Source organism: Balaenoptera musculus, chromosome 9 (genome assembly GCF_009873245.2).
Source record: "Balaenoptera musculus isolate JJ_BM4_2016_0621 chromosome 9, mBalMus1.pri.v3, whole genome shotgun sequence".
NCBI classification, from domain to species: Eukaryota; Metazoa; Chordata; class Mammalia; order Artiodactyla; family Balaenopteridae; genus Balaenoptera; species Balaenoptera musculus.
In genome coordinates this window covers 9052687-9073320 of record NC_045793.1, presented here as the reverse complement: position 1 = coordinate 9073320, position 20634 = coordinate 9052687, and the positions used below count along the sequence as shown (strand labels likewise).

At 35.8% G+C, this 20634-nt stretch overlaps 1 protein-coding gene across 2 annotated transcripts in view; it reads left to right on the top strand.

Annotated features, from left to right (window-relative positions):
• CNTNAP2 (contactin associated protein 2) overlaps positions 1 to 20634 on the top strand; it is a 2064798-nt gene that overhangs the window by 878882 nt on the left and 1165282 nt on the right. For both annotated transcript variants that reach the window (XM_036864011.1, XM_036864010.1), the window contains exons 6-7: positions 14619 to 14822; positions 19675 to 19859. In XM_036864011.1, coding sequence (XP_036719906.1) covers positions 14619 to 14822; positions 19675 to 19859 — 389 coding nt within the window. The remainder of the gene's footprint in view (positions 1 to 14618; positions 14823 to 19674; positions 19860 to 20634) is intronic.

Sequence of the window (20634 nt, the reverse complement as noted above, 5' to 3'; positions counted from 1 at the left end):
TATTGATTTTGGGGGTACAAGTAAATTTTAGTGAGTAGGCTAATTTGCAAATACAGAATCTGCCAGTAATGAAGGATTGGCTGTATCTGTTAATTGGTAATACTTTTATATTTTTTAAAGATATATTTATTTTTTTTAACATCTTTATTGGAGTATAATTGCTTTACAATGGTGTGTTAGTTTCTGCTTTATAACAAAGTGAATCAGCTGTACGTATACATATATCCCCATATCTCCTCCCTCTTGCGTCTCCCTCCCACCCTCCCTATCCCACCCCTCTAGGTGGTCACAAAGCACCAAGCTGATCTCCCTGTGTGATGCAGCTGCTTCCCACTAGCTATTTTACATTTGGTAGTGTATATATGTCCATGCCACTCTCTCACTTCGTCCCAGCTTCCCCTTCCCCCTCCGTGTCCTCAAGTCCATTCTCTGCATCTGTGTCTTTATTCCTGTCCTGCCCCTAGGTTCTTCAGAACCTTTTATTTATTTATTTTAGATTCCATATATATGTGTTAGCATACGGTATTTGTTTGTCTCTTCCTGACATACTTCACTCTGTATGATAGACTCTAGGTCCATCCACCTCACTACAAATAACTCAATTTCATTTCTTTTTATGGCTGAGTAATATTCCATTGTATATACGTGCCACATCTTCTTTATCCATTCTTCTGTCGATGGACACTTAGGTTGCTTCCATGTCCTGGCTATTGTAAATAGTGCTGCAATGGACATTGTGGTACATGACTCTTTTTGAATTATGGTTTTCTCAGGGTATATGCCCAGTAGTGGAATTGCTGGGTCGTGTGGTAGTTCTATTTTTAGTTTTTTAAGGCACCTCCATACTGTTCTCCATAGTGGCTGTATCAATTTACATTCCCACCAACAGTGCAAGAGGGTTCCCTTTTCTCCACACCCTCTCCAGCATTTATTGTTTGTAGATTTTTTAATTTATTTAAGGCTATGTCGGGTCTTAATTGCGGCGCGTGACATCTTTGTTGAGGATCGTGGGCTTTTATCTAGTTGTGGTGTGCAGGCTGCGGGGTGCGTGGGCTCTGTAGTTTGTGGCAGGCGGGCTCTAGTTGAGGTGCGCGAGCTCAGTAGTTGTGGCACGTGGGCTTAGTTGCCCTGCCGTATGTGGGATCTTAGTTCCCTGACGAGGGATCGAACCTGAGTCCCCTGCATTGCAAGGTGGATTCTTTACCACTGGACCACCAGAGAAGTCCCAGTAATACTTTTAAATATTTATATATATTAAATATATATATATATAAATATATATATATATATTTCCTTTTAAGATAGAGTCTTAAGTCCAAAATCTCAGTGAATGAAGCTCAGATTTATTTTGTTTTCTCCCTCCCTACCTCCTTTCCTCATTTCCTTCCTTCCTTCCTTCCAATGTTTAGTGTAATATTTGCCTGTAGTTTTATGGTAGCATAGAGTGGTATATCTTTGTATCCTATTATACCATTAAAATTAGGGTTTTTTTTAACCATTCACTCTCTATTTAGCACCAACTGACTTATTTTCTAAGGAATTTGCTTTTTTTTTTTTTTTATAAATTTATTTATTTATTTATTTGTGGCTGTGTTGGGTCTTCGTTGCTGCTCATGGGCTTTCTCCAGTTGCGGAGAGCAGGGGCCACTCTTCATTGCAGTGCACGGGCTTCTCATTGCAGTGGCTTCTCTTGTTGCAGAGCATGGGCTCTAGGCGCGCAGACTTCAGTAGTTGTGGCGCACGGGCTCTAGAGCACAGGCTCAGTATCTGTGGCACATGGACTTAGTTGCTCCACGGCATGTGGGATCTTCCAGGACCAGGGCTCGAACCCGTGTCCCCTGCATTGGCAGGCGGATTCTTAACCACTGCGCCACCAGGGAAGTCCCAGGAATTTGCTTTTTAAGAAATAAAATTTCTTGCTGATACATACTGCAGTAATTCACAGGTAAATTATGGTATCGTGGAAGATTAATTGTTCAGTCTTGTTATGATCTACTTAGTCTTATATTTTGACAGTCAAGTTTAAAGTGATGTGTGGCCAAAAAAAACATATCTGTAGAGTACTAGCTAGCAGCGTCTGCTAAAGCAGAGATTTCATTAAAATGTTGGAGTTTTGAGTTTTCTAGAAAGTTGAATGTTTGAATAACACCAGAATTGCTGCATAGCTTCAGTTTGCCACAGGTGGAGAGAGACTACCTCCCTCATGCCCATAATACATCCCAAATACCCCCTATTGTTTTTCCACTAGCCAGACCAAGTTTCTTAGACATTAATTTAGCATCTTTTCCCTGTTGATTTTTTAATCAAGGAGAATATTGTCTCTGTTACCCCTATCTCTATCAAAAGTCAGAAAATCATACACAGATCAATGGAGCTCCATGGTTTTACAATAAGCTAGCATCACTGATTTGTATGAACTGCTTGTTCCCTCTGACCAGTGAAGTTCCTAATTTCAGGAGCTTCCAATTAATTTAGCCCTGTCAGGGCTGATTCTCTGCACAAGTGCTGGGAACTTTGCTCATTTATGGAAATGAATTAATTCAGCCTGCTCACCAGGGCCTCAGTGGGCGTGCGGGTGTCATGAAGTAATGGACGGCACCCACGTTCCCAGTGAATCAGATCCCCTCCGATGCCTGAGTCACTGAGGTGTGTTGATGGCGGGGTCACGGAGTACCGTTTAGTATTTTATCAGACAGGACCCCACTGCTGTAGAGGAGAAGAAAGAACACATTACATCACAACATGTGTACATTCTGAGCTTTATTAATCCTGTTTTACGGTTGAGATAAAAGATTCACCCAAAGGTATGTGAAATCAAACCAAAAATAAAATGAAGCTGTAACGTACTACATCCTGTGCATGAACTCAAGACATTCTAAGCGTATGTCCCAATTTCTTGCAAGTAAGTGCAAATCATCTGCACCAATTCATTTGGCTTTCAGGAAAGTACAGAGAGTAAAATAAATAAAAACGACAATTTTTACTAGTCACCTATTACATATTGCTACTTGCCCAGGAAACTTTGTAGGAGTTGTTGGGGAAGTATCTGCTGTTTGGAAAAACACTGATTTTACATTTTTAGATTAATGTGAAGTTTTTAAGACACGGAATTGAATGAGATAGAGCATTAAAATGTGTGATAGCTAAAGATGGCAGACCTCTGAGATTCCATCTAAAAAATTAAGGTGGTACAAATAAGTGAATCCAAATATTGAACATATTTCAAAGAAGAATTTTTGACATTTTGGTTTTGTTTTTAGAGTAGTTTCAATTCCACTAAAATTCCTAATGCTTTTATGATATCGGATTTGTCATATCTTTGGAGAAAGCCATGATAGTAAGTATTTGTCTGAAATTCTTCAATCACTGTAGAAGACGTAACTGCTTTGAAATCCTGGGTAGCAACCATCCATCATCAGCAAGCTTTGCGTTCTTTAATGACATAGTTATCTTCTGCATTCTGGCTTCATATAACCTTTATCAACATGATCAGATGGTTACCTGCTTTGAGGGAGGTCTTTGCTCTCTCTGCCTCTGCACTCTCTTCTAATCCATGTGTTCTGCTACATCAACACGGGCCGTTACCTTCCCAAGATGTAGATCTGGTCCTGCGCCTTCCCCTCAGGGCACCGTCTTTTCACATGTAGACCCAGATCTTCCATGTGAAGCAGTAGACCCTTCATCTTCCAGTTTTAACCCTGCCAGGACTCATGACCCTTGTGTATTAAAGTCACGCAGAACTGCTGAGCTCTTTAAGGCAACCGCATATCCTCTTCCCCTATCTGTCTGGATTTTTCTTAATCTTAATTCTCTTTTAACAGGCGAGTTCATCTATTAGTTCTTTCTTAAAACTCACCTCTTTACCTCCATTGCCCCACTTTCTTGGTGCAGTGATAACGGATGGAGAAGATATTTCGGTGAGTGCTAGTTGATATCAGACATTTCATAATGATTTCTCAGATTCACTTTTTTTCAGATCTGTGGAATAAGTCTTGCCAGTAATTTTAAGATTTTTTTCCTTGTTTGACCAAATTTAAAAAGTTTTTTGTTTCTAAGATATAATAAGGGAATTTAGAAAATATTTCAGAATATAGATTATTTGAGGTATAATAAGGCCAACATATCAGGAAACAGGTGCCATTGAAAAGGTAGTTTATTACTAACAGTTCCCGAGAGGAGAGGGCACATCCACCGTGGGGGGGATGGGGAGGCCAGAAGGAGAAGGGGGAGGGCAGGAAAGAGCCTTTATTGTGGTTTCCACAGGAAGGAATGGATGAGGCTGAGTAAGCAGGTTTAGGGTTGGCTAGTTTGAATTATCTCAGAGGCTCTGGGGCACAGGGGCTTCCCTTGTTGTTTGGTACCTGAGCCTGGGGTGATTAGGGCAGATGGATAGTGGCCTGGAGTGCGACAACCAGAGAGAGGAGGTAGCTGGGTTGTGGAGTCTTGATTGGTTGGTTTGTATTTGGAGAGAGTGTTTGCAGGAATTGGTTCACCCTGGGAGGGGCAGTCCCCCCAGGGTCAGCAAGGCCCCACATGTCAACACATCAAAGTACAGAAAACGGAAGATGTGGTTAATTCCGAGGGAAAAGTGGAAGCCAGCTGTGGTAGCTTGGAGAAATTGCCGGGGTGTTGACGCCCCTTCCGCCATTCCCCTTTTACTTATCTGGATAGTTTATCTTTTCCTCAGTATTGTATAAATTACCATGAAAACAATGCCTCAAAACAAGTCCCTAAATCAACCTGCCATCCCTTAGCCAATATAGTGTTGAAATTTGGGTCCAACACTGACAATAATGTTTTCAGTGGAACTAGAAGTAGAAGTAAGTTTAACTGAGTAATGATACAAAAAATCTGAAATAAACGTTAAGAATAATTTATATTAAAAGACATTCTGGGGGATTTCTTGATGTCTGGTTCCTTTCCCCATCTGTGAGCTATTTACTTAGGGCTTGTAATTCTAGATAGTCTCCTCCTTAGCAGAGAAATAGATTGCATATGGTGAAAAGCTGTAGAGCTATTTTCAGTAAACAGTAATATTATCACAGAGAAGGCAAGTCTAATTTGCTTGACTTTTCGATTTTCAAAAATAAAAATAGCTTCCACATAGATTTCCTACAATAGATTTTATGCTAATTTTTAGTGCTAATTTTCAGAAATTGCTTATTATCTCTGTATTATTAGATGTATTAGAGCTATAACCCTGTTCAGAAGCAGAGCACTCTGATTTTCTGATGTCCTCTGTGTGTGTGTGTGTGTGTGTGTGTGTGTGTGTGTGTGTGTGTGTGAATGAATGACTATTTCCCTTAAATACATTAAATTAAAAGGAGAAGATATATTTTGTATTTTAACTCATACTAGAGTTAAATGTTTTCATTTTTGACTTATTAAAAAATAACTCCAGTATGAGTGTAATGAAAGCATTTCAAGTTTTAAAGTATTTATCTGTATAAGAAACACACAGTTGTATTTTTTTTTATAAATTTATTTTATTCATTTGTTTTTGGTTGTGTTGGGTCTTCTTTGCTGCACGTGGGCTTTGTCTAGTTGCCGTGAGTGGGGGCTACTCTTCCTTGTCATGCACGGGCTTCTCGTTGCGGTGACTTTTCGTTGCCCGTGCGGGCTTCAGTAGTTGCAGCACGCAGGCTCAATAGTTGTGGCTTGCGGGCTCTAGAGCACAGGCTCAGTAGTTGTGGTGCATGGGCTTAGTTGCTCCGTGGCATGTGGGATCTTCCCGGACCAGGGCTCAAACCCGTGTCCCCTGCATTGGCAGGCAGATTCTTAACCACTGCACCACCAGGGAAGCCCTGTAATATTTATATAAATGCCTGTCATTAAAACATATGTAAGTCTGTACTCTTGGAGAGAAAACTGCTTGCACCAGGTATGGTTTTGAAGGAAAATGAGAACAGAGGAATGCCCCTTTTGCCATGTTGTCTCAAATAACAATTTTTTTTTTTAATTGAAGTATAGCTGATTTAGAATATCATGTTAGTTTCAGGTGTACAGCACAGTGATTCAGTAATATATATATTCCTTTTCAGATTCTTTTGCCTTACAGGTTATTACAAGACATTGAGTATAGTTTCCTGTGCTATACAGTAGGTCCTTGTTGGTTATCTATTTTTTATATATAGTAGTGTGTCTATGTTAATCCCAGCCTCCTAATTTATCCCTCCCCTCTTTCTCCCCTTTGGTAACCGTAAGTTTGTTTTCTAAGTTTGTGAGTCTCTTTCTGTTTTGTAAATAAGTTCATTTGTATCATTTTTTTAGATTCCACATATAAGGGACATCATATGATATTCGTCTTTCTCCGGCTTACTTAGTATGATAATTTTTAGGTCCATCCATGTTGCTGCAAATGGCATCATTTCATTCTTTTTTATGGCTGAGTAGTATTCTGCTGTACGTATGTACCACATCTTCTTTATCCATTCATCTGTCGATGGACATTTAGGTTGTTTCCATGACTTGGCTATTGTAAACAGTGTTGCAATGAACAGTGGGGTGCATGCAGCTCAAATACCAATTATGTTTAAATCAGTTTAAGAAATGTTTATTGTGTGAGAAATACAAAGTGGAACAAACCAGAGTCTACTGTACCTTAGGAAAGTTTAAAGTTCCAGAGGAAATCAGACCCATAAAGAGATAATTTCAATATAAGATGAGAAGGGATACGATAAAAGTATCCAAGGGTGCTGTGGAGGAATAGATGAGGGCTGTTTCACACAAGGAAACCTTTCTAGTAGCTGAGCTTTATCTGAAGCTTGGAGGATGCCTAAACTTAAACTAGATTTTTTAAAAATAGCTGTTCATTGAAGGAAGTGAGCTTACCGCGAGGAAAGGCACTAGGTGAAATTAGCAAGGGATTTAGTTGGTTTACCATCAGCAACACTTAAGGAAAAAGATGGTGCTAAAATGTGAGGGTGTCAGGAAGGCAGGAGCTCTATCACTGAGGGTCTTGCAGGCCACACTGAAGAGTTTTTCAGTAAAAGAGTTTATTTCAGAAAGATCTTACTAGCTTCAGTGTGGAGGATAAATTTAAGGGGAATAAGACCAGAGGGTGGGAGTTACTCATTCACCATGTTAATGCAATAGACAGTATGTGAGGCGATGGGAGCCTGGTGGCAGTGCATATAAAAAGCCAGCTATGTGTTTGAAAAACACGGACATGCTAAATTTCACTGGACTTGGAACTGACAGAACATAGGTGCATGAGAAAGGGAGGAGCTAAGGAAAGGCCCAGAGCTCTGTCTTAAGTGACTGGATAATGGATATAAGAACAGGAGCAGTAAGACCCAGAGAAAGAATTATGTGTTGGGCAGGTAGAGTTAGATATGCCTGTGGAAGGTCCATGTGGATCAGTCTTTCAGGCAACTGGATACTGGAGTCCCAATGTTGTGGATAAATGAAATCAGACTTCTCTGATGTGATTGTTCTTGTCCTACCATGAGTTATCAAGCTCTTAAGGGCAAAGCAACACATTTTAAGGAGAAATATTGCACAAAATGTGAGATGATGGCCTTTATGAAAGAGCCTTTGTGGTTTTTATTTTGTTTTATTTTTCCCAAAGTAAAAGTGATTTTTTTAAGTCTGTCTCTAGATTATATTTTAAAGGATTTGAAGAAGGCTCATTTGCTGCTACTACTCTAAATTAGCTGTTATTGACATTTTAGAATCTATTTAAACTATCTATTTACATTTAAACCACAGATATATTGAAAGGAAAGGGCAGTGGGTTAGAAGAAGGTGATTAATCAGAAACAGTCTGCAGATGAGATGAAATGGACTTGGTTCCACTAGAGTTAATGTCTGTCAATTAAATAACACCGAGTCAATTAATCATAATGGCATGAATTTTTCCCCCCACCACAAAAAAAGTAACACGAAATTATCATTCTTTTTCTCTAACAATTGAAACCTTGGTTATAATAGTAGTTGTGGCACCAAGGGTGGATCAGAGTGATTCTTGAAATTTCTTCCAATCTAGTGATTCAGATTTTTAAAGAAGAAGTTTAAAGAAGTTTATTCTACTTTAATCCAGTGCTTTGAGTGTGCATGACAACATGCAATCATTCAACAAATACTTAACGAATATTGACTTACCCACTGTTGTAAGTACTGAGCTTCAGGGTGGAGCAAAATAAAGTCTCTGATGCATATACATTCTTAGAGGTGGAGGCATGCTGTAAATTCATAAGCCCGTCAATATATCAGGTAGTAGGTAGAGATAAATGCTATGAAGAGGAAGACCAGTGAATAAGTAGCTAGAGATGAAGATGGCAGACGTGCTATTTTGTAAAGAAAGGTCAACATATCTAGAATATTGACATCTGGCTTTAAAAAAAAGAGAAACAATACATAGATGTGCATCTATGTAAAAATTTGCAAAACTAAGCAAATTCCACCTTGTAGTATTTTTCAAACTTTAGTTTCAGAGATATATTTCAAACTCTTGAAAGTGACTTGGGTATTTATATAAATTACATAATGTTAGATTTCATACTACCTCGTTAACATACATCTCTACTGATATCTTTAACTAAGCAATTCAAATGCTTTAATTAAATACTTTAGAAATTTAAAGTCAGAAAATAATTGTTCCAGTGCTCAAGAATCTCACTACAAGAATGCTCATTATATCAATAGAAATGTTTGGATTTGTAGAAAATGTTGGTATTTGTAGAAAACCACAAATTCCTTAGATAAACGTACAAAAAGTATTTTGATATCTATGTGGTGTGATTGTAACTAATTTTTTTTTTAATTTATTTATTTATTTTTGGCTGCGTTGGGTCTTTGTTGCTGCACGCAGGCTTTCTCTAGTTGCGCTGAGCGGGGGCTACTCTTTGTTGTGGTGCGCGGGCTTCTCATAGCAGTGGCTTCTCTTGTTGCAGAGCATGGGCTCTAGGCGCGCGGGCTTCAGTAGTTGTGGCACGCAGGCTCAGTAGTTGCGGCTCGCGGCCTCTAGAGCGCAGGCTTGGTAGTTGTGGCACACGGGCTTAGTTGCTCCGTGGCATGTGGGATCCTCCCAGACCAGGGCTCAAACCCGTGTCTCCTGTGTTGGCAGGGGGATTCCTAACCACTGCGCCACCAGGGAAGCCCTGTAATTAATTTAAATTGATTATTTTTTTGCTTTCTTAACATGACATAAATTTTTTACAGTGAGTACATATTAATTTCATGAAAATAAAACAAAATTATTTTTAAATATTAGGGCTTATGCATTACCACTTAAATATTAATAATCAAATTTATTTAAGGAGTAATCAGTAATCACTTAAACACATATTAGCAATTATCATTATTGCTTTTAAAAGTCACTGTTTATGCAAAAACATTTGATTAACATGAAAAGAGCTTCAAAATATTGCAAATCCTTATGAAATAGATAACTAAGAAACATTTTATAAGTTTTTGTCCTTTTTTTCTGAATAATTTATTTATTTTGTGGAAGAATAGATCATATAGATGATAACTATATTTGTAGAAAATTTATTGTGTGCAAAGTGGAAAAATAAAAAACCTGCAAGCTTCTCAGGGCCATTCTACAATAAAAGAAATAGGGGTTCCTTGGGAAAATGGCTGATTCTAGGTCTGGGGCAGGAAAAGTGCAAGATAAGCTTAGGGCATCATATAGTGACAGAAAGAGAGAAGAGAAAGAGGAAAAAGGAAGAGGATGAGGAGGACTAGGAAGAGGAGAGGGAGGCTCGAGAAGGGGGAAGAGGGAGAAGGGGGAGTGGGGAGGGGAAGGGGGAGAGGAGGGGGGGGGGGGGGGGGGGGAGGAGGGGGGGGGGAGGAGGGGGGGGGGGGGAGGGGAGGGGGGAAGAGGGAGGGGGAAGAGAAGCAGCAGGGGCCACACCTGTCAAAGAGACACAGGAGCCAACCTGAAAGAGCTCCCAATGGCTAAAGCTGGAAAAATTTGAATAATGATAAGTATTGAATTAAACTCAAAGAATAAATAAACATGCACAATCCCATAATTATATAAATAAATGATTGAATGAATGAATAAATAGAAGAAATCTTCTTTACAGAAGAATTCTAAATAGTATATGTAGATACTCCCCCTCCAGGAGGTAGAACTTAATTCCCCTTACCTTAAACATGGGCTGGACTTGGTGACTCACTTCCGCAGAATAAAGTACGGAAAAGGAAAAATAGTAACCTTACAGTTAAGAAACTCGGCAGACATCACCTTGACCACTATCACAAGTGGAAAGTCATGTTGAAATCGTGCCTCCCCAGATAGGAAGTGCTGAGGACACCCCAACTCTGTGGTTTTCTCCCCAAACTACACCAGTCTAGTCATAAGAAAACTTCAGACCAAGCCAGGATGAGAAGGATTCTACAAAATACCTGACCGGTACTCTTCTAAAGTGTCAAAGTTATGAAAGACAGACTGAGAAAACATCACAGATTGGAGGAGTTGAAGGAAACTAAGGAAACATGATGACGAAATGCAATGTGAGATCCTGGACTGGATCCTGGAATAGGAAAAGCAAACAAAAACATTTGTGAAAACTGGTGAAATCCAAATATAGTCTGTATTTCAGTGAATAGTGTTACACCTAAGTTATGTCTTAGATTAGGCAAATGTACCGGTTATGTAAAATGTTAACATTAGAAGAAACTGGGTGGAGGGTGTGTGGGAGCTCACTGTTCTATCTTTGCAACTTTTCACTAAATCAAAAATTATTCCAAAATAAAAAGTTTATTAAAAAGAAAACTGCAGAACAGATTCTTATTGAAGAAACTGGACATCCAAATGATGGTATATTTTTAGGTAATTAAAATCCTGTTTTGGGAAAAACAATATATGAGATTGAAAAAAAAAACTATAGTGTTTAGTAACAAAACTATATAGAGTATGATCCTTCTGTGTATCTATGTACATACATATACATTACATACATACAAATTAAAATAATCAGAAATGTAAGTTATCAGTGGTTATTTCATGAAAATAGAATTATGTCCTTTTAATTTTCTTCTTTAAACCTTGCTATTATTCTCAATTTTCTATATGAAAATGAAACATTTATGAGAAAACAAGAAATCAAAAGTAATTCCTAAGTACTTATTTGTTTACATTGTGGTGCTATATTCAAATACATTTTTAATTTTTTCAAATAAATAGCATAAATTACATTTCTAATTATATACATTCTTACTTTATGTAAGTGCCTTGCTGCACCAAAGTCAATAAAACATACTAATTTGCTAAAACCTACAATTTCCCCAATTTATAAATAGATTGCCCAAAGCTCAAGCTATTATTATACATTTTGAACCACAATTAAATGACATTCTCCTTTCTCTTTCCCTTCCTCTCTCTAATTACACACACACACACGTATATGTAATAATGTATAGATTCTTGCATTATTCCATACATTGGATAGAGAGATAGATGCATAAAATCTAGAATGACACACCATCAATACTGGTTACCCATTAAGACTGGTGATCTCTTGTTTTTGGCATTCACATTCTACATTCTATATTTCTGTATTGTTCATTTCTTTTTAACAATAAACATATATTACATTTGTAGTAAAAATTAGCAAAGGTACTTTTGTAAAATAATAAAATCTTTAGATGATAAACAATTTTCCAAAATATCTCATCTGAGTGTCTCCAAATTCAGAAAGTAAAGACTAAGTAACAATGAAATGTTTTAAAATAAAAGCCTTCTCTGCTGTGACGATTTGATGAATTGGGCACATTACCAGCTCTCTGAGTTATTGTTAGAAACAAAATCATGGAAGCACTGTGATTTTGCATTCACTTTTTGACTAGCCATATTGTTGTTCAGATTGCTTAAACAGTTCAACCACACATATTTAATCACTGCATAGAAAACTTTGTTCTAGGGAGTGAAAAGCAATCAGGGTAATAGGGGGAAAAATATGGCTTGTCCCAAAATAAGCACAACACACTATTAGATGTCAAATGAAATTGTAATGTATTTTGTAGGAAATGGAACTAAACTCTGATGGATTTTACAATATCCCAGACTCTCTTAAAAGTGTATGGTGTGTGCTTATGTATAAATTATATATCATAGATTATTTCTAGGAATTTTGTAATTTCAAAGCCAACTCTGAGTTCACATCCACTTGCTAATATTGTGCAAGCATTTAACCCACTCCTAGAAGAACAGTTTGGATTTTGTGATGTGAGTGATCTGGCTTGCAGAGCATTTTTATTAGTTTCTCAACTGACCACTGACCACTTACTATGTGTAAAATGAGGTTTGGTCCTCATGAAAAACATTCCTTGTGTTTTTTTTTTTAACATCGTAGGACTGTCTAAATGATGACCATCCTTTTTGTCACTTATTTCATTGCCCTAAAAGTAAGGAAGAAAGGCATCAACATTTGCATAAGTCACGATTCTGTACCTGGACCTGAATGTATATTTTGAGTTAGGAGAAAATGGGGGAGGGGTGAATTCTTTCCTCTGTCTAAGCTCCAGGAACATTTACTTCCTAAGAGATGAATGGGGAATATTTTTTGTCAATTAATATATATTGAAGGTGTATAAAATGATGACGTGTCTGTTATTCAACTGTCATTGATATGAAATTGACTGCAAAATTACTTTCTGGAATTCAGAATTTACTCCCTCCTTCGGACTTTTTGTTTATGCACTCTTCAAGACAAAAAGTAATTTCAACCAGCTGCTGGATTATAAATTCAACCTGGGATCCAATAATCAGATTCCACGTTTTCTCTGTTTTATCTCTCATCACAGATGATAAAGATATTGCAATTGGAATTCAGCTATGACAGTATAGGTGATTAAGCTAAAATCTAATTGGCTTTGCAGTGTTAGCAGAAGCCAAAATTTAATGGCTGCTTTTTTTTCCTCCATAGTAAATAAACCTCTGTGATTCACACTCTCAGAACAGAATTCTGTTGATTAAGAAAATTTGTATGACTATACAAAGTCTTATAGTAAATTATTGACTATAAGAATTAAAACAAAATTCCAAGTTATATTTTTCTTTGTGAACTTTTTAGAATGTAACAATTCTCTGAACTATTATTTAAAAACATAAATGTTTGCGGTGGTAGGATATTTTTAAATGTTCAAAATCTATTGATGATTTGAAGGGAGAAGTTGGAGATATTCTAAGCAATATTTGAAATAACTGTATTCATATCAATTCACTTTATAGAATTAGTTAAAAGCAAAACTTATACTGGCAAGTACTGCACAGAAAGAGTGAATATACTTCCAGTACTGCACAGAAAGAGTGAATATACCTATGGTAGCTCTGCTCCTCCACCTAGGCTGCCATGATGTAGCATGCTATTGTTACTGTTACCGGGATCCAAAGTAGTCCCCATGCTGATTGAAGTAAACCAGTGCCAGAGAACTAGGACATGTAATCAGAAGATATTTCTCTGACAGCCTTTGAACTTGCTATTATTTTCCTCCAATGTCTCCCTGTGGATTCTTTGGCAAGACCTTACCCCAAACGGAGAGCCAGCTTCATCCTGGCTTATAATTCTAAGATAATTAGAACTGTCCAATTTGTCTAGATTCTCTACAATTTAATATTAAGAGCTAAAAGTATTTTCAATGATAAAGGTCTAATTATGGTAACTAAGCTTCTATTTGTACTTAAAATTTGATCTGAATGATTACAGTTCATCGTTGACCCATTCCATGGGCTGGCAACCCACTAACCAACAGTGTGTAATAAATAAAATCATCTCATTTTCTATTTCTGGTGTGAATAAGTAGCAATTATTAAACTATTGCCCACCATCCCTTGTTTCTGAGCGTGGTGAAAAAATTGTTCACATTTCTAAAAAAGTTTATATAATTTCATGTTTTCAATGAAATTCCCTAAAATCAAATTAGAGCTACTCTTATCATAGTATAGGCTAGATACTTGTTCTTCTAATTATACATGAGTGAGGATATCTTTGTTTAGTGTAGTCGAAAACATAGGCAACCCTATTCTCCATTCCAAAGGCAAGGGGCTAACAAGGAATTTGAGACAGACATGAGTCCTAGAAGCAAATGGTAAAAGCTTCTTAAAGTTCAGTTCACTATATCTAGGCACTACCATAAAGTTAAGTGAAACTGTAGTAGAATATAAAAACCATTAGAAAAATGAGTATACCATAAACCCTGCATTCCAAGATCCTTCATTGTTATGTCATAGAAAAGAAAATTTGTGAGCAAAATATTGATATATATTTGAAATCATAAACACTCAGCCTCATTTAAGAAGGAAATAATAAAATCTACATAATATCTCAGGGATTAAAAATTTTACTTTTTCAAGTAAACTCCAAATTCTAAGTTAAAAATTTGAAGCGTGTAAGTCATTGATGGAATTTATGTTATTAGTATTATAATTTATATTGATAAAGGTTTCTGTGATCATTCTTTATGAGTACTTCCCATAAAATCCACTTCAGGACACACAATCAACCAAAATAAGAAATAGAACAAGAACCCAGGGCTAAAGAGTTTTCAGGAAAAAAACACTTTTTTCTCATTTATTCTGTGTAGACACCCACTGAAAGAAGATATACTTCACACTGGATGGCAACATACAATAATTAAACTAACATATTATTTATTTCTTCTTTTAGGGGCTGATGTTATCAACTTTGATGGCCATGTTGTGTTACCGTATAGATTCAGAAACAAGAAGATGAAAACACTGAAAGATGTCATTGCTTTGAAATTTAAAACCTCCGAAAGTGAAGGGGTACTCTTGCATGGGGAAGGACAGCAAGGGGATTATATTACTTTGGAACTGAAAAAAGCCAAGCTGGTCTTCAGTTTAAACCTAGGTATGTCCTGACTTTTGGCACCATTCTTTCATTTATTGTCTTCCCATTAGTTAAATGCCTAATGGTCTTTAATCCTTAAAATGTTAAATTACAAAAAGAGTTCACATTATATTGTCAATCCAGTTTTAATTCATAGTGGTTGATGATATATTGTATACTTATTCATTCAAAAATATGTATTAAACACCTGTACTCTGCAGGTGCTATATGAGCATCTGGGATACAGGGGTGAAAAAATGGAGTTCTTTGAGTTCATGAAGTTTATGACACAGTGGAGGCATCAGACACTATATTATCTATTACTATTTTTATGAAACAACTAAATCCAAAGAAGTGACTTCAAATAATGATGAGGAGTATGAAATCAATTAAATAGGTTAATATATAAAGGATATTGCATAGGCAGGATGGGTCAACATTAGAAGATGTAGTCCTCCGTGAGAAGATATTCATGCTGAGATTTCAGTGATGACAAAAACAAGTCCTAAAAAGTATCTGAGAGAAGGTTAATTGAGAGGAGGGGAATCACGAAAGAACTAAGACCTGACATGCTCAAGGAACAGGAAAAGGCTGGTGTGATATTTGTAATGAGTAAGTCGGATAAAAAGATGAAATCCAAACATTGAGGATTGTTGAAATCCTGTAGTATCCTTTAGGGCGTGGTAAAAGGTTTAGATAGTATTTTAAGAATGGGAAGCTATTAGTAGGCTTTAAACTATAGCATCATGATCTTATTTTTTTAAATGTACTGAGGCTTCTGTAAGAGAAAACACTTGCATCAACATGAGAGTCTGGTACAGTGAGAGACAGACAGCATTGCTTGCAGAAGGTGGCTATCAGTGGAGATGTAGAGGAATTGATCCACTTGGGAGATGATTCTGGTGGTAAACTCAGTATCATTTGTAATGATTTGGATATGGAGTAAGAAAGAAAGATAATGTATTAGGGTAATTCCTAGGGTATGGCTTGAGTTCCAAATGGACATTAGCACCATTTTCAGAAATACAGAAAGCTTTGTTTTCTCCACAGAGTTTCTTCTAATAGAGAAGTATTAGTTTCTTCCAACAGAGGAAGTCTAGAGATCTGTTTGGATATGGTGCATTTTAGTTGCCTATTAGGCATCAAAGTTGAGATTTCAACTAGGGAGTTGCATGTATGAGATTAACAGGAGAAGAAGCTACATGGAGACTGAGGAGAAGTGGACAGTGGATAGGAGGAAATACTAATATGTGACTCACAGAGACCAGGGAAGGACAAGAGGCGGTCTACTATGGTCTACTGCATCAAATTCGCCTAAAATGTCACTTAAAGAAGACAGAAAAGTGAGGTCACTGTTTGGCAACATTGTGGTTACTGTTGATTTATTCTCAGTGGAATAGAAAGGACAGTAGTTTTATTGTCATCAGTTAAGAAAAGATGAAAGGTGTGGGAATGAATATTTTTAATATTATCAACTAGAAATGAAGGATCAGAGAAATGATATGTTTTGCTGGAGAATGAGATGCAACTCAAAGAAGGATTATATTGTTTTGTTTGGGCTTTTGTTGTTGTTTTTAAGTGGACAATCCTAATACTTGTTTGGTGTTGTATAATGTAGCTAAGGTTTCCTTAAAGCTAAAGGGAAGATCCACAACACAGATACTGACATTCAAAGTTACAATTCATGCAAATCAAACAGTACATTATCCTCCTCTTGCTTGCCTAAAAATTTCGGGATTTATGCAAGAGTTGTTTGAAGGGCATCATATATTCTGTATTTTTTATGCTGCAGTGATTTTAGAATTCTATAAAGATTTTATAATCTATAAAGATTATAAAAGACTTTATAATCTTTATAGAATTCTTTTATAATCTTTTAAAATTCACATGTTAAATGCATCCCAATGGAAAGCTATAAAACTAAAAATTAGAACACAAAAAGAGATCCTGCCTATTTACTTTACTTATCAATATGGTTGTTCCAACATTCTTAAATATGGCTTGTGTCCCTTAGATTAACTTTTATTACTTTGAAAATCAAAATTATACTAAAAATTAAAACTTCAGTTGGTTTTTTTGGTTGATAATACTTGCTATAGTGTCTACAAAGATTTATCTTTTATTATAAAACTTTTCACATTCAAAATCTCTGATAGAAATAATAATTTCTATAACAAAAAAGAAAATTATCCAAAAATGCTTATTATATAATTACACAAAAATATTTAAATTTTATATTAAAAAATCATAAAATGAAAATGTCTGCCAAAACCTGGGAAAATGCAAATGTCAAATATAGAAGTTAATGTCATCATGATAAAAATTCATTCCACTCGGTAATAATACCAAGACTTTAGGAGGAAAATATTGCCAAAAAATATAAGGAAAACTTGTAGAAGAAACATTATAAATAATCTATAAACACCAAATGCTCAAACTGTCTATAAAAGAAATATACAATAAAATAACAAATTCCAATTTTTCAAGTAAATAAATTTTAAAAATGAGAGTATCTGTGTTGGTGAGTTATGTGACAAAAAGGATTCTTTGTACTGTTCCTGAAAATATTTCAAGAAAACAGTTTGATAATGTATCTTCAGATATTTTTAATTCTTTATATATTTTGGTCCAATAATCATAAAGAAATAATAAGAAATAACTTTAGGATTTAAGTCCAAGGACATACTTTGCAATATTTGTTACAATAACAAAAATTGAAAGAAACAAAGCTTAACATATAGAAATAGGTGGGTATGTGTTTAAAATGTCTGTGAATAATTTGGGGAATACTGTAGAGCATTAAATGAAAACTGTAGGAAAATATAAATAATATATCAATATTTTTAATATTATGTGTATGAATTATACGTATTATATAATTATATGTATATATAATTAAATGTATGTAAATGAAAAATGTCTGGAAGGAAATAGACCACGCTATCTTTAGTGATGGAAATGAGTGATTAATGTTTTACACATTAATTCTTTATAATGTTCTCTACTTGTAATATTAAACATGTATTCATGCGTTACCTGGGAGAAAAATATCCCTAAGTAGTTTTTGAAAAACAGGTTCATTAGAAGCTAAGAAGGAGGGATGGGGGAAGAGAAACCAGAAAACCAAACATAAGTGCTTTTTAAAAACATGCACACTCACACACACACACGCACACGCACACACACACACACACTCAGAGCAATTGGATCATATCCAAAGAAGTTTATTTTTTCAAACCTTTCTCCTGTTTTTTTTAAAAAACGTGAAACGTATAGAGTAGCCTTTAAAAGCCGCTGGGGCTTGTAAGAGTGTGACACTACTGTTCTGAAACAAGAACTGATCATATGGCCTCACAAAAAAGATCATTACCATGTCATTGGAAAGCAGTTTGAGCAGTTTTATTGACTAGAATTTATGACAGCCATGGAAACACATCCACTCAAATATCCGCTGTCACTCTTTAATGCTGTTGCCTAAATATCAGGCACGTGAGTTGCTGCTTTGTCTTCTAGTCTAAATATTTAAAGTAATGAAACTGAATGTAGTCTTTCACTTAAATTTATTCTTTCTTTTCTTTCTCCCTGTCCCACCGCCAGTGTACATACACAATCATAATCACAATCACAGGGCAACATTTGATTTCATCACCAAAAGGAAAGAAATTTCATCTAGGAAATCCATGGAAAATGTCAGGTATAGGCATATTAGCATCCTAAATGTGAAAAAATGAAAATAATTTAATTCTTCAGTCAATTGTGTGTTTCTCTGATTTCTGTTATGCTATTTATTCTGAAGCAATATTGTATTTTTATAGCATTTAGCTTTGCCTGACTATCAAAAGCAATGCTTGATTAGACAAAATAAAAAATGGTAAAAAATATGGAAACAGCCTCCAGAGATGACCTTAGTAAACATTTCAGATTCTCAGAACCTTCCACTCTTATTTATAGTCTTGTTGCTATGGAAATCTTATTTCAAAACTGGATTAATGCTGCATATATAATTTTGCAGTTTTTTTTTAAAGTATAACTTGAGTAAACTTTCCATGACATTAAATATTATGCTGATTATGGCTTTTGGAATAAGAAAAAAAAAAAAAACAAAACTGAAAATTGTCATGCCGTATTTTCTTGACCAAAAATAATAATAATAACAACAACAATAATAATAAAAAATTAACAGGTAACATTTAATGAATGTTCACTATATATCAGGAAGTGTGTAAGTTCTTTGCTTGTACTAATTAATTTAATCCTTACAGCAAACTTGTAAAGCAGGTTACTATTAATTCTTCCCTTTTTACATGTGAGGAAAGAAGAGGCCCAGAGAACTGTCCACTTGGCCAGGATCATGGAGCAAGCCAATGGTGGAACCAGCATCAGAATCCAGGCACTCTGGCCCCAGAGCTCTGGCCCCAGAGCCATAGGTAACAGCATTAAGAGTGACAGCGGATATTTGAGTGGATGTGTTTCCATGGCTGTCATAAATTCTAGTCAATAAAACTCTACGCAAACTGCTTTCCAATGACATGGTAATGATCTTTTTTGTGAGGCCATATGATCAGTTCTTGTTTCAGGCTTTATAAAGAATCTACCAAATTTAGCAGAATTCATGGTACAGTAATTGAAAAAAAAAAAAAAAAAAAAGCTCATGTTTTTTAAGGGAGCAGGACTTTTTTTCCATCTTAATAGCTTTTATGTAGTTTGAACATACAACTGTTTTTAAGTGTAGTTACATGTTGGTTTTCCCATGTTAACTTCAGTAGACAGAGCTTTAGAGAAACGTCCACCCTTGGTGTTGTAGATGAAAGGTCTGCTTCGACATAGAGTTGTGATGGCTTTGCCTTGTTTCTTTTCCACTCACGTGACTCAGGAAGCAACCAGCTTGGCCCCATATATGGCCACACGTCCGTGACGACAGGAAGTCTGCTGGATGATCACCACTGGCACTCTGTGGTCATTGAGCGCCAGGGCCGGAGCCTCAACCTCACGCTGGACAGAAGCACGCAGCACTTCCGCACCAATGGGGAGTTCGACTACCTGGATTTGGACTATGAGGTAAATCTGAGGATGTATAAGTTGTAATGCATCAAGTGGCTGCCTCAGTTTCCTACTGTCTTGTTGTATTATTGTTAATCATACACCTTCCTATACCATTTTCATTTTATCCTCCAAAGAAAACTTAACTTACAACTTCACAACCTAATTTGTTAATATGTCGTTTTATTTATTTCTAAATTATTCATAATGAGTTCTTAAAACATTTTTAAAAACTTGGTACCAAAATAACATACTGATATATTAAAAGAGAAGGACCATTTATCATGTTATCAGGGCCATTTAACAAAACCAGAATAAATTTAAGTTGTAATCTTTTCTTTGGTAGTTAATTATAACATAAATCGCCTGTTCTTGATGATGTACGGTATATTATGTACCTAGGATTGTCTAATATTTATTACAAAATATTGAATAAGAAATCCTGAGTTCTGGTATATGTTAAGTCATTTATACATTCCTGTCTGTAGATAGTTCTTTTGACAAGTTCTGTTTTCTCAGATATCATTGTCATAAAAGAAATAAAAATATAGAATATTTTAAAGAGATTGTCCATAAATAAAAATATTTTTTTACCTTCCATAAATAAAAATATTTTTTACCTTCCAAATGATCAAAGATTAAAAAATAATCAATGATCATATTGGTGCAGTAAAAAATATATATTCTCATAACATACTGGTAGGCATATCAAGTTTTTTAATTATTTGGAGAGCAGTTCAACCTTAAAATGTCCACCAAAAATGTTAATCATAAATAGGGATAAAAGTTCTGT